Source organism: Erythrolamprus reginae, chromosome 9, assembly GCF_031021105.1.
Source record: "Erythrolamprus reginae isolate rEryReg1 chromosome 9, rEryReg1.hap1, whole genome shotgun sequence".
Classification (NCBI taxonomy): domain Eukaryota; kingdom Metazoa; phylum Chordata; class Lepidosauria; order Squamata; family Dipsadidae; genus Erythrolamprus; species Erythrolamprus reginae.
In genome coordinates this window covers 13,214,351-13,230,136 of record NC_091958.1, presented here as the reverse complement: position 1 = coordinate 13,230,136, position 15,786 = coordinate 13,214,351, and the positions used below count along the sequence as shown (strand labels likewise).

General features: G+C 38.6%; 1 protein-coding gene across 1 annotated transcript; it reads left to right on the top strand.

Moving 5' to 3' along the window:
* The first annotated feature begins 5,328 nt into the window (after window positions 1–5,328).
* LOC139171868 (C-signal-like) lies at window positions 5,329–15,508 on the top strand. The gene is made up of 6 exons (XM_070760340.1): window positions 5,329–5,475; window positions 8,091–8,142; window positions 8,857–9,044; window positions 10,900–11,058; window positions 12,916–13,026; window positions 15,389–15,508. Exons 1-6 carry the CDS (start codon window positions 5,329–5,331, stop codon window positions 15,506–15,508), a joined length of 777 nt encoding a protein of 258 aa, XP_070616441.1.
* Window positions 15,509–15,786: the final 278 nt, after the last annotated feature.

Here is a 15,786-nt window from a genome sequence, read left to right as displayed (position 1 = left end):
TATCAGACATCGTAAAGAGGAACGTGATCACTGACCATTGAATGTTCAACTTCATAAACTGTTGGCATAATTTAATTTAATTTAATTTAATTTAATTTAATTTAGTTTAGTTTAGTTTAGTTTAGTTTAGTTTAACTTAACTTAACTTAACTTAACTTAACTTAATTTAATTTAATTTTAATTTAATTTAATTTGTTAACTTACTTAACTTAACTTAACTTAACTTGATTGGCCGCCCAACTCCTAATGGAGTTTGGGCAGCTTACAGCAATAGAACAATAGTATATAATAATTAAAACCCCAATATTAAAAAACCCATTCATCCATCATTCATTCAGTAAGCTTATATGGTACTAACAATATCAGACAATGTCCTGCCAAATTTGAACACGTAGTTGCTTTAAGTCAACTGTATGTGTCTGTGCCTGCTCTGAATACATAGACATGTTTGAGCTGATCTTCCCTCCCTTGAGCTTTTAGAAACAGAGATGGAAAGAGGTGAATGAAGAATCACTTGCAGCCAAGGAGAACTTAAGATACGTACTTTTAAAAAAACAGTCTCAGGCACTTTGTACACAGAGTATCTTCTCAATTCTATCATCATCAATCATCCTAGGTAAAGGTACATGAGCTTCTGAACAACTTTTCAGAACTTTCCTAAGGCAGAAGAAGAAAGCTGCTGTAGGTTGATTAACTGGTTACTGGCTGACAATCAATTTTGAGGAAAAAAGAAGGCTGTGAAAATATTTACTGGACATAACCTGTTTCAACTCCTACCTTCAAAACGTGGCTATAGAGCACCCCACACCAAGACAACGAGACACAAGGACAGTTTTTCCCGAAACGCCATCATTCTGCTAAACAAATAATTCCCACAACACTGTCAAACTATTTACTAAGCCTGCATTACTATTACTACTAGTAAATCTCATCATTCCTATCACCCACCTCCTCCTATTTATGCCTGTATGACTATAACTACTTGCTTGTATCCTTAAAATATTTTTTATTAATATTGATTTTTTCCTGATTGCTTATTTGACCCTCATGACAATCATTAAGTTTTGTATCTCATGATTCTTGACATGTGTATCTTTTCTTTTATGTACACTGAGAGCAAATTCCTTGTGTGTCCAATCACACTTGGCCAATAAAGAATTCTATTCTATTCTATTCTATTTTATTCTATTCTATTCTAGATAAATCCATAGTAACTGAATTTAAACATGCCTGGGATAAACATATATCCATCCTAAGATAAAATACAGAAAATAGTATAAGGGCAGACTAGATGGACCATGAGGTCTTTTTCTGCCGTCAGACTTCTATGTTTCTATGTTTGTATTGTATTGTATTGTATTCTATTGTATTGTATTGTATTCTATTCTATTCTATTCTAGAAAACCTCCAAGGTCCTTTTCAACACTGTTATTCTGTAAAATATAGTGTGGGTTATCTCTAGGCAAAGAATTGACAAGGAATAAATAAAGCTCCTTGTGAAAAAGGTATACAATGTAAGGTAACATCAATGTAATGTCCTTGGAAATTTTCAGTCAACCAGGGTTATGTGTTTTTCCAAGAGGCAACTGGACTTTCTGTTATTTTTTTGTTTTAAAAACAGAAAGTTTAGCTCCTTAAGTTCTGAGGTGACCACCAGAACAATGTTTACATCATCACCACCACCACCACCACCACAACAACAAGAGTTGGAAGGGACCTTGGAGGTCTTCTAGTCCAACCCCCTGCTTAGGCAGGAAACCCTACACTACTTGAGACAAATGGTTATTCGTCATCTTCTTTAAAAGATGCCATCCCCGGAACTAGTGTTGGCCCAATTAGTCCAATTTTAGGGAATTTCCCACAGTGTTGGTTATGACCTATAAAGTCCTTCATGGCATCGGACCAGAATATCTCCGGGACCGCCTTCTGCCGCACGAATCCCAGTGACCGATTAGGTCCCAGAGAGTTGGCCTTCTCCGGGTCCCGTCGACTAAACAATGTCGTTTGGCGGGTCCCAGGGGAAGAGCCTTCCCTGTGGCGGCCCCGACCCTCTGGAACCAGCTCCCCCCTGAGATTAGAACTGCCCCCACCCTCCTTGCCTTTTGTAAACTCCTTAAAACCCACCTCTGTCGTCAGGCATGGGGGAACTGATATAACTTCCCCAGGCCTATATTGTTTATGTATGGTATGTTGTATGCATATTTTTTTTAATTATGGGTTTTTAGTTTTAATTATTAGATTTGTATTCTACATTGTTTTTTCTATTACTGTTGTGAGCCGCCTCGAGTCTACGGAGAAGGGCGGCATACTAAATAACTAAATAACTAAATAACTAAGTAACTAAGTAACTAAGTAACTAAGTAACTAAGTAACTAAGTAACTAAGTAACTAAGTAACTAAGTAACTAAGTAACTAAGTAACTAAGTAACTAAGTAACTAAGTAACTAAGTAACTAAGTAACTAAGTAACTAAGTAACTAAGTAACTAAGTAACTAAGTAACTAAATAACTAAATAAATAACTAAATAAACAAACAAACAAACAAACAAATAGTAAAAGAACCGATTGCCATTTACAGAATCCAAGCGGCTCAATTTCACCAGACCATTTTGTGGTGGAGTGTGCCCTCCACATGTTTCAACCCAAGTTCTAGAGTTCTAGATCACTCTAATTTTTTCAGAATGTTCCATTCCAGGAGTGAAATGTGAAATTTTCCCTAGCTTTTTTTTGTGTGTGTGTGTGTAGCTTCTGCACATGCGCAGAACTGGGTTTGAGCACTGTGCATAGGTGTACACACACGGGGTGTGTGAGGAAGCGAATCAGCAGTGAGGTAAGCCAGAACCCATCCCGGCACCAGCCTGGCATGTCCATCCCCCCCCCCAAATTATTTATTTATTTATTTATTCATTCATTCATTCATTCATTTATTCATTAATTAATTCATTCATTCATTTATGTCCAATACACCAGTGTTTCCCAACCTTGGCAACTTGAAGATATTTGGACTTCAACTCCCAGAATTCTCCAGCCAGAGAATGCTGGCTGGGGAATTCTGGGACTTGAAGTCCAAATATCTTCAAGTTGCCAAGGTTGGGAAACACAGCAATACACAATAATACACAATGAAGGTAGTAGAGCACACCTTCAAGAGAAAAAAAGAAAAGAAAATTAGAGAAGGAATAGAAGAGAGAGTATAGGATAAGGTAAACCAAAGAGAGAATAGAAGAAAGATAAAGGAATAGAAGAGAAGATATATGGGATATAGGAGAGACAATAGGACAGGGGTCGGAATTAGGCGTTTTCAGATACCTTCTCAACCTACCTACCATATTTTTCAGAGTACTGCATAAGATGCACCTTTTTCCTCGCTAAAAGAGGCTGCAAAATTGGGCGCTAATAATATTCCTACGCCCTTCAAATAAGGTTTTTTTCCAGCCCTAACTTCCTACTCTTCCAAAGAAGTTTTTTTTCCCCAGCCTTAAGTCTTTGCAGGCTTGTTTTCATCCGTACTCCCTCTGAGAAGGATTTTTTCAACCCTAACGAGGTGCTTCCTGGCTTGCAGCATTTATTAATTCCTACTCCCTCCCAAGTCAGTTTTCTAAGCCCTAAGTCTTTGCAGGCTTGTTTTCATCGCTACTCCCTCTGAGAAGGATTTTTTTCAACCCTAACGAGGTGCTTCCTGGCTTGCAGCATTTTTAAATTCCTACTCCCTCCCAAGTCAGTTTTCCAAGCCCTAAGTCTTTGCAGGCTTGCTTTCATTGCTACTCCCTTCGAAGATTTTTTCAGTCCTAACCAGGGGATAAAATAATGGGCTGAAGCTGACGAGACTAAGATCGCTAGCCAGATGAAGACCTGCTTGGTAGATGTTTTCCCATATTTTCCTGCCCCCAAAACTAAGATGCGTCCTATACTCTGGTGTGTCTTATACTCCAAAATGTGGGTGCGTCTTATACTCCAAATGTCACTTTTTGGAAGCTTCCCCCCCCCAGCCCTAGTGAGGTGCTAATAATCTTCCTACTCCCTCCAAAGAAGGTTTTTTTCCAGCCCTAAGTTCCTACTCTTCCGAAGTAGTTTTCTCCCCCAGCCTTAAGTGTTTGCAGGCTTGTTTTCATCGCTACTCCCTCTGAGAAGGATTTTTTCAACCCTAACAAGGTGCTTCCTGGCTTGCAGCATTTTTTAATTCCTACTCCCTCCCAAGTCGGTTTGAGGCGCCGCAGAGTCCCTGAGGGGAACGATGTCTTCAAAGGGACTTAGGGCAGCCCAGCCGCGTGGGGTCACTCACGAACGTGAATCCTAGAAAGAAAACTTGGACACATTTCTCTCCGGGTGAAGTGACACAGTATTGAGCTGTGCACGCCCTTTTATTGGGGGGATATGCAAATTGGGAGTGATTATACGTACATGTCAAGTGATATACAAACATCCAATAACGTAACTCTAAGATATGGCACAACTTCTGAGTCCTTCCTATCTACATATGGCACGTAACTAGTTTCTACTGAACAAATGTCTCTCATGGCCAATTTCCTGGGCCCCTTTGTTGTTAATACGGCTATCTCCTGTTTACCACAAAGCAAGGTCTTTTTATCGCAGCCTTCGTCCTGTTTACCCCAGGGAATGTAAATTGTGTCTTTTGATCACACAGTTCTTTTCCTGTTGACACATTCTTGTTATTCGAGGAGAGCCACTGAATCGTTTTATGGCCAGTCACTTCCTAAGCAGATTTCACCAGAAATGTAGACTCACTTTGTGACCTACGTGCAGTCCTGTTCCTGGCTAATGGAATCGGAGTGTATAAGGCATTTTTTGTTAGAAGTCCAGATATCAAATCCTATCCTAACATGTTATGGCAGTTACATCGGTTTTCCAAGCCCTAAGTCTTTGCAGGCTTGTTTTCATTGCTACTCCCTTCGAATATTTTTTCAGTCCTAACCAGGGGATAAAATAATGTGCTGAAGCTGATGAGACTAAGATCGCTAGACAGATGAAGACCTGGTTGGCAGATGTTTTCCCATATTTTCCTCCCCCCAAAACTAAGATGCGTACTATACTCTGGTGTGTCTTATACTCCCAAAAATATGGCTCTTAGAAAATAAAATCTGCACTACAAGACCTGACAGAACTTTGAGGCGTTGGCCAAATCCTTTTATTCTTTTCTTATTTCTTTCAAGTTGTATTGTCTTTCTGACACAGAAACCAACCAACTTACATAACATGGGAGGAGGGACTAAGAATGAAGTGGTTTGTGACAAAATTTAAGGAAGGTATTGAGAAACGCCCGAATTTTTTATTAATACAGTTTCTTGGTTAGCTTGGGCAGTAAAGAGAGATGGAACAACTGAATCCACACAGCATTCTAGTGACCGGTTCCAATCGGGGACTGGGCTTGGAGCTGGTCAAGCAGCTGGTGGACAAGAGCAACCCCCCAAAATGGATCTTTGCCACTTGCAGAGACCCTGCTGGACCCCGTTCTCAGGTAGGTCATGGGGTGGAGTCTGTTACGAGATAGAAGTTCACTCACAACCTCAAATAATTGTTTAATATTGAAATCAGTAGCCATCATCTTGAATACCTTAAGCTTTGTGTGGAAAGTATGTAGAGATTCTCGGACATCCAGGTTGTCCCAAAGGTGCTTTTTCCAGGAGGCAACTGAACTTTCTTGGATGAGAAGCAAAACGTCTTCAAAATAAAGAACCAAGAAAGAACAAAGATTTTGTGTGGAAAGAACAAAGATTTTGAAAAGCAGTGCAAAATGTTTTATAGTTGGCATCTCATCTATAAGACTGGCGAAAATGTCTAATAAAATTTCACCCATCTGCTGGAAATGTCAGAACACACATGGCACATATTTTCATATGTGGTGGACATGCCAAAAAGCAAAATAATAATAATAATAATAATAATAATAACAACAACAACAACAACAACAAAACAACAACAACAATACTAATACTAGTACTAATAATAATACCTGGTCATGGCTTACAAATGGAACACTCAAAAAGGAGACAGAAGGACTAATACTGGCGGCACAAGAACAGGCCATTAGAACAAATGCTGTCAAAGCCAGAATTGAAAAACAACAGACGATCCAAAGTGTAGAATCTGTAAAGAAACAGATGAAACAATTGATCACATACTCAGCTGCTGCAAAAAGATCGCACAGACTGACTACAAGCATAGATATGATGTTGTGGGACAGATGAACCACTGGAACTTGAGCCAGAACTACCATTTACCAGTGGCAAAGAACTGGTGGGATCATAAGCCAGAAAAAGTGGTCGAAAATGAGCAAGCAAAACTACTGTGGGACTTCCGACTTCCGACTGACCGAATTCTGAAGCATAACACACCAGACATCCTGATTGTGGAGAAAAAGAAAGTTTGAATCATCGACATCGCAATCCCAGGGGACAGCAGAATTGAGGAGAAGCAGCTAGAGAAATTAGTGAAATACGAAGATCTAAAAATCGAGCTGCAACGACTCTGGCATAAGCCAGTGAAAGTGGTCCCAGTGGTACTTGGCATGCTGGGCGCAGTACCAAAGGATCTCAGCGGACATTTGAAAACCATCGGAATTGACAAAATCTCCATCTATCAATTGCAAAAGGCCGCTTTACTGGGATCGGCAAACATTCGCCGCTACATCACGCAGTCCTAGGTGCTGGTGATGAAATACGAAATCCAGCATAGAGATCTCGTTTGCTGTGTTGTACTGACATAATAATAATAATAATAATGATGATGATGATGATGATGATGATGATGATGATGATGTTCAAATTACAAAAATAATAGAAAAAATACTAAAATATCATATAGATTTGAAACCGGAAATTTATTTATTGGGAATTATAAGGGGTAATTATGTGAAAGAAATATATTATTTAATAAAACATAAAGTGACAGTGTCCAGAATAGCTTATGCAACAAAATGGAAATAGAACAACATAGCAAATGTTGTGGAAATCCTAAAGACAATTTTAGGCTGTGCAGAGATGGATAAGATGACTAAAGAATTATAAGATAAAGAAGAATCCAAATATTATTTAACATGGAACAGATTTTATGAATGGTTAAAGAACAAGGACAAGAAACAATAAAATGTGTAAATGCCAATTACTATCTGTATATAGACCTAAACAATAAAACAAAAAGAAACAGAAAACAAATGGGTATATATATATAGAAGAGCATAGAATAATTATACCTTTAGATCAATATATTATGCTCAGAAAATAAGACTTCACCAACAGAGTGATCAGTACCTGGAATGCACTACCAGACTCTGTGGTTTCTTCCCCCAAACCCCAAAAACTTTAACTTCAGACTCTCTATAGTTGACCTCTCCCCATTTTTAAGATGTCTGTAAGGGGCGTGCATAAGCGCACCATCGTGCCTACCACCCCTATCCTACTGTCCTATTGTCCTTCTTTTTATCATTACTTTTTGCTTATGTTATGTTTATACCAACTATTATCCTATACATGTTTGACCAATGAATAAAATAAAATAAAATAAAATAAAATAAAATAAAATAAAATAAAATAAAATAAAATAAAATAAAATAAAATAAAATAAAATAAAATAAAATAAAATAAAATAAAATAAAATAAAATAAAATAAAATAAAATAAAATAAAATAAAATAAAATAAAATAAAATAAAATAAAATAAAATAAAATAAAATAAAATAAAATAAAATAAAATAAAATAAAATAAAATAAAATAAAATAAAATAAAATAAAATAAAATAAAATAAAATAAAATAAAATAAAATAAAATAAAATAAAATAAAATAAAATAAAATAAAATAAAATAAAATAAAATAAAATAAAATAAAATAAAATAAAATAAAATAAAATAAAATAAAATAAAATAAAATAAAATAAAATAAAATAAAATAAAATAAAATAAAATAAAATAAAATAAATAAAATAAAATAAAATAAAATAAAATAAAATAAAACAAAACAAAACAAAACAAAACAAAATAAAATAAAATAATAAAATAAAATATAAAACACATTTGATGCAGTTAGCTATAAAGTGAAAGGCACTAAGTTTGTGGGATTTTCTTTTTCTCCTTTCAGGACCTGAAGAATTTGGCTGCTGAACACCCGCAAATTGTCATCATTGCATTGGGTATGTGTCCTGAAAATCTCTTTGGTTCTTGAATTCCAACACCAGGCAAAGAAACAATCTGCTTGGCTGATGCTTTGGAAGTATAATATGCCATATATGCTGTATAATATGTAGCATTCTGTGTCAGAAGAACGCCAACAGCAGGCGCTTACCAAAATGAACAAATACAGCTTAAATTCACCATGGCTTCACACAATGCTTTATCCCACCATCCGTACTTTAATTAAACAATTGAGCTAAGAGATTGGTTTGCAAATTTCACATCAATGGGTGCATGCAACAATCCTGGAGAGCATACTGACAGCGGCCGGTAAGTGGAACCCGCCTGGCCCCAGGGCAGGCCCTAAAACAAGCCCTACATACTTTGGACCAGAATACTTATGGGACCGCCTTCTGGTGGGACCCAGGGGAAGAGCCTTCTCTTCTTTTATGAATGTTTAATGGATTTATTATTATTATTATTATTATTATTATTATTATTATTATTAATAAAAATATTATTATTATTATTATTATTATTATTATTATTTATTAGATTTGCATGCCGCCCCTCTCCATTTTTCAATGGATTTAAGCCCCCTTTGAAAACCCGTGAAGTAGCGAATCCGCAAAAGATGAACCGCGAAGTAGCGAGGGATTACTGTAAATGTATTTGACTAGAGTTCGGTATGCAAAGCTAGATATGCAATAACATACATTTATTTCCTGCCATAGACACGGCGGATCCATCCAGCGTCACGGCTGCCACAGCCAAAGTCGCAGAGTGCTTAAAAGGGGCTGGATTGAACCTCTTGGTTAATAACGCTGGGATTGCCAATGTGAGCAGCTTAGAGACTGAAACACCAGAGAACATGGCTGAAACCTACAGGACCAATGTGATTGGGTCTATGGTAGTTGCTCAGGTAAGGGAACATTGTGGTCCTTTCCTCTTTGAGTTGAAAGAATGTTTAGAGGCAGCATCCCATGCAATAAGTTTTGACTTGTTTGCATTTATTTTCTGGTTTTGCATTTATTTTCTGGTATTTCCTCCCCACAAACTAAGGTGCGTCTTATACTCCAAAAACACAGTAATCCCCTCGCATGTTTGTTGTTTTAAGAATGAATCCTAAGCTCCATGAACTCTTTCAGAGTGGGATATCAAGACCAGAATAAAAAATTTGCCCTGCTAGCCACACAGACTATGATGATTATGACTATCAATATATTATGGATCACAATTGTGCTGATTTGAACAGAGATGTGCTAAGTGGGTTCCATCTGATTAGACTACAGCACAATTCTGACATTTCCTGGGATATTATTTGACTGAAAAAGTAGTAGATACTTGGAACAAACTTCCAGCAGACGTGGTTGGTAAATCCACAGTCACTGAATTGAAACATGCCTGGGATAAACATAGATCCATCCTAAGATAAAATACAGGAAATAGTATAAGGGCAGACTAGATGGACCATGAGGTCTTTTTCTGCCATCAATCTTCTATGTTTCTATGATATGAAGACCGGAATAAAAAGTTTGCCCCGCTAGCCACACATACTATGAGAAGACTATGGATAGACTATCAATATATGCTGATTTGAATAGGGATGCGTTAAGTGGGTTCCATCTGATTAGACTTCAGCACAATTCTGACATTTCCTGGTGAACCATTGGTAACTCTTTATCTTAAGGCCTTTTTATTGGGGATGGAAAGTTCCAACCTTCCTTACAAAAAAAAGGCTTGACATCTCCCCCTGCCTATGTAGTTTTTTGTGTATGATATGACTGTATGTATGTTTTCATATATTGGGGTTTCTTGTTTTTTAGACTTTTTAAATGTATTGTTGTTATTTTAGATACTAACTAATAGATTTGTCATTATATATTGTTTTTATCATTGCTGTAAGCCGCCCCGAGTCTACGGAGAGGGGCGGCATACAAATCTAATAAATAATAATAATAATAATTTTATTTATTTTTATTTATTTATTTTGTCCAATACACAATACATATTGAAGAGGATAGACATGAAGTATTATATATAAAGAAAAGATATAAAAGTAGAGGAGAAGATATATGAAAGGAAGAAAATATATATGATATATGAGATAAAGGAAAGACAATTGGACAGGGGACGAAAGGGACACTAGTGCACTTATGTACGCCCCTTACTGACCTCTTAGGAACCTGGAGAGGTCAATCGTGGATAGTCTAAGGGAGAAATGTTGGGGGTTAGAGGTTGACACTACTGAGTCCGGTAATGAGTTCCACGCTTCGACAACTCGATTGCTAAAGTCATATTTTTTACAGTCAAGCTTGGAGCGGTTAATATTAAGTTTGAATCTGTTGCGTGCTCTTGTGTTGTTGCGGTTGAAGCTGAAGTAGTCATTGACAGGCAGGACGTTGCAGCTTATGATTTTGTGGGCAATACTTAGATCGTGTTTTAGGTGTCGTAGTTCTAAGCTTTCTAGACCAAGGATTGATAGTCTACTTTCGTAGGGCATTCTGTTTCGAGTGGAGGAGTTAAGGGCTCTTCTGGTGAAGTATCTTTGGACATTTTCTAGGGTGTTGATGTCCGAGATGTGGTATGGGTTCCAGACAGATGAACTGTATTCAAGGATTGGTCTGGCAAAAGTTTTGTAGGCTCTGGTGAGTAGTGTGAGATTGCTGGAGCAGAAGCTGCGTAGGATCAGGTTAACAACTCTAGAAGCCTTTAGAATTCAGGTTAACAACTCTAGAAGCTAAATTAATAATAATCTGTTCTTTTTCCTCCTCTAGGCCTTCCTTCCTTTGCTGAGGAAAGCAGCTCAAGAAAGTCCCATGAAAGGCATGAGCTGCAGCAAAGCTGCCATCATCAACATTTCCAGTGAAGCAGGTTCCATCACAAATGTCCTTTTATGGCACCTGTCCCACATCATTGCTTATCGTTGTAGCAAGGTACAGATTTGTTTGTTTGTTTGTTCATTGGATTGACACCATAACTGGTCAGTGTTGTTTCATCAAAAGGATATAATGGAACTGGAAAAGGTGCAAAAAAAGGACAACAAGTATGATCAAGGAAATGGAGCATCTCCCTTATGAAACCAGGTTGCAACACCTTGGTCTCTTCAGCCTTGAAAGACGGTGTTTAAGGGGTGACTTGACCGAAGTGTATAAAATCATGCATGGGATAGAAAAGGTGGATAGAGAAAAATTATTTTCTCTATCACACAATACTAGGATGAGGAGGCCCTCCCTAATGCTCATAGGACAAATAAAGGGAGATATTTCTTCACCCAGAGGGTCGTTGGTTGATGGAATTCACTTCCAGAAGAGGTCATGACAGCTGTCAGCCTGGATAGCTTCAAGGCAGGATTAGACAGATTCATGGATGCCAAGTGTATCAGTGGTTATTGAAATGGATGTCCATGTGCCGTCTCTATGTTGGTTGAGGCAGGCAGGATTCCCTTGAGTCCCATTTGTTGGGGATTAAGGGAAAGGGAGGGTTTTGCCTTCTCTTTCTGCTCAAGATCCCCATGGACAATTGGTGGGTCACTGTGTGACACAGAACGCTGGACTCAATGGGCTTTGGCCTGATTCAGCATGGCTCTTCTTATGTTCATGAGAAACGTCTACCGAGAATTAATCCGTTGATTAATTGATGCTGAATATGGTTAGCATCAGCCATTGGAAACCAGCTGGATTTCTGTTTTAGAGTGATGCAACAATTTGAATGCCATGCCCTTTGAGTTTTCCCTTAGAGCAATGTTTCTCAACCTTGGCAACTTGAAGATGTGTGGGCTTCAACTCCCATAATTGAAGGAATTTGTGGGAATTGAACTCTATACTGTAAAGTATATTTTAAACTTGGTAAAGCCCTGCCTTAAAGTGCCAACTAGGTCCATGAAAAAAACTATCAAAAACCAAGCCTCTGGATACCTGCTGATTTAGTTCATCATCAGGCAGAGAGGGCCAAAGTCTAAACCTATGGCATGGGTGCCACAGGTGGCACACGGAGCTATATCTGCTGGCACATGAGCTGTTGCCCTAGCTCAGCTCCAACATGCATGTGTATGCTGGCCAGTCAATTTTAGGCTCACACAGAGGCTCTGGGAGGGCATTTTTGGCTTCCAGAGTGCTTATGAGGAGATGAGAAGAGTATTTTTACCCTCTCCCTGGAGCCTGGGGAGGGAAAAACACGAGCCTACTGGGCCCACCATAAATTGGGAAACAAGGTATTTCCAGCCTCCAGAGGGCCTCTGGGGGCAAGGGGAGCTGTTTTTGCCCTCCCCAGGCATTGAATTATGGGTGTGGGCACTCACATATTCACAATAGTTTGCGCCCACACTCTTTTGGCACCCGAGGAAAAAAAACTCAACTGAAAGAAATACGACTTTAGTAACCGAGTGGTCAATGCATGGAACTCACTTCCAGACTCTGTAGTATCATCACATAACCCCTAAAACTTTACCCTTAGACTCTCCACTGTCGACCTCTCCTGATTTCTAAGAGGGCAGTAAAGGACCAATGCACCAGCGTGCCTTCCATCCCCTGTCCTAATGTTTCTCTTTTACTAGTATCATGTATATAAACATTGTTATATCTTTGTATACCACCAATATGTACCTGACAAAACAAATAAATAAAAATAAAGACAACACATGGATTTTGTGGTCTTCCACAGGCCTAGTGGAGGTTCAACAAATTGCCTAACGTAGCTTTTCATCTAGAGAAACTACCTTGAAATTAGGTGGCATCTTAGAGCCTTCAGGTGAACCATTCCTTCCATCTTCTCCTTCCCTCTCTTCCTCGCAGTCTGCTCTGAATATGCTCTCTAAATGCCAGTCCTTGCATCTTGCCAAAGATGAGATCTTGTGCATTGCGTTGCATCCAGGATGGGTTCAGACCGACATGGGAAATAAAATGGTAAGTGAATTTCAGCAGGGGTGGGTTCCGCTTACCTTCGGTACTGATGCGCATCGTGACTTTCACACAAGTCCCTTCATTCCATTTCACTTCCATGCATGCTCAGAAGGTGGTTTCAGGCTGAAACAAAGTTGTGCTTTGGATGAAAAAATAGAGGTTGGTATTAGCCCGGGGGCAGCAGGAAGACAATGAAAAGCCATATAAACAACAATTAAAAAATTCCCCAAAAAAGAGATGGGGGCACACACGGACTGAGAGACAGAACCAGATTTGTGACACATCGGGGTGGAGTCTAACTTACCTCACTGCTGGTTCGTTTCCTCCTATGCTGTTGTGCCGGGCTTCACAACACAAGCCCCCAATTAAGTGCAAAGATTGGAATTCAGACCCACGCACTTGAAAAGTCAAGAACACATTTTTAATTGAAAGTAAAACAGAAGCAAAACACCCTTTTGGTAGTCAAAGGGCTCACCTTCAAAGCAACAGACTTGAATGTGGTGAAAAATAAACAAACACAAAGCAATCAACAAGCAGCTGTGAAGACGTCACAGCCACTCTCCTTCAAACGTTTTCAACTCACACACTTGACTATGGTTTAGTTTCAGAGTCCTGGAATCAATGCAAAGAGAGTCCTTGGAGAATCCTGAGACGAAAGCCACTTCCTCTTTCACCGAATGGATAAACTCCCACACTCAGAGGCCAGAATGCTGCCAATTTAACAGTAGCCCCAATTAGTCGAACCACACCCAACCACAGGTGAACTCCCTCATCTCCTGTAGTATTTACGCAGCTGCTCTTTCCTAGTCATTGCACTGCGGCTGCGTACGTCAATGAATGTCTCTTCATCCGAATCCAGCGAGGATAATGATGATGAATTACTCCCTAGTGGGCTGTCTGCCATGACCCCCTCTGAGGATCCCATTTCACATTCACTCTCTGCTTCAGATGCTTCGCTGTCAGAAGCAGTCGGCAGTAAAACTGGCCTCTGACAATGGGAGGATTCACCCACATCTACCCCCACAGTCGTTGGGGCAGGAGCTGGCCCAGAGCCAACCACAACACGCGCCATGCCAAAAAAATAATAGAAATCCACCACCACCACAAAAACAAAATGGCGACACATGCGCAGTGCCAGAAACTTGTCCTCTATGCATGTGCAGAAGAAAAAGACCCAAAAATTTGGTGGGGGGAATGCAAACAATTTTTTTAAAAAAGATGGCGACGTCCACGGATCTGCACTGAGGGAACCAGTTCAGTGACTGGTCACAAGCGGTTTGCTACCAGTTCAGGCAAACCAGTATGAACCCAGAGGAACCCACCTCTGACACAAATGCACATACATACACATGCCATACTAAACTATTGAACAACAGTAGTGCAACAGTTAAGATTGCAGTCCTGCAGGCTACTTCGATGACTGCCAGCTGCCCGCAATTTGGCAGTTCAAATCTCACCAGGGTCAAGGTTGACTCAGCCTCCCATTCTTCCAAGGTGGGTAAAATGAGGAGCCAAATTGTTGGCGGCAATGGACTGACTCTGTAAACCACTTAGAGAGGGCTGTAAAGCACTGTGAAGTGCTATATAAGTCTAAGTGCTTGTTGCTATTGCTATTTCTGTGTATGATATTACTGTATGTATGTTTTTATATATTGGGGTTTCTTGTTTTTTAGACTTTTTAAATGTATTATTGTTATTTTAGATTCTAACTATTAGATTTGTCATTATATATTGTTTTTATCATTGCTGTAAGCTGCCCCGAGTCTACGGAGAGGGGCGGCATATAAATCTAATTAATAATAATAATAATAATAATAATAATAATAATAATAATAATAATAATATTGGCTTCAATTTTCCCGGATCCATCCCAGATTTCCATCACCTTCTGGAGATTGGAATAAATTTTCCAGTTTTGATGTTTCTGGTTGTTATGAAACTCATTCTCAGTTGATGTTACTTAGCCTTTTAATCTATTTTTCTTTTTCTTTCTTTTTTACGGCAAAGATTTTTTTTATTTTTCATTCCGATCACAAATACAAAATCAAATACCATCATTCTTGAATTACATTACATTTTTTAAATTTCGGTATTCATAATCCATCTAGTGCTGCCTCCTTAACATTTAATATCTGGACAAAAAATAATTACTCAAATTTCTTATATGACATTAAAAAAACTGTTAGCTAATACACTTTTTAGGCTGTTCCTAATCTTAATCACCTCTAATTAATGAGGCCAAAGGGCTTCAATTTTCTCCATATATCCTTAATATCTATTTTGGTGTATTTTTCTTTACCTTACTTTTAATCTGTTTTTCCACGATGAATTTCCTTCATCCTTTTCCTGTTTTCCCCTCCCCCAGGGAAAAGGCCCCCTGACAATGGAGCAGAGTTTGCAAGCCATTCTGGAGACCCTTGGCCGTCTCTCCGAGGAAAACACTGGCACATTTGTTAACTGGGAAGGGGATCCTGTTCCCTGGTGAGACAACCAAGAATCCACTCCATTGTGTTGTAGGATGATGTTCTCATTGAAGGCAACACAACTTCCTATCTTCTATTGATGCTTACTACATGGCGTTCTTCTGCAGGGGCTCCAAATCTTGCTTGCTTCAGCTGATCTACAGGCAGTGGACAAAAAAATGGAAACACTTGACTTTTTGGCATCATAATGTTTGAACATGTTCAAATCAATCAAAACTTGACATATTTTAATGTTTTTTTAAATTCTGTTATTTGATATGTTTTTTAAAATTACTTTTTT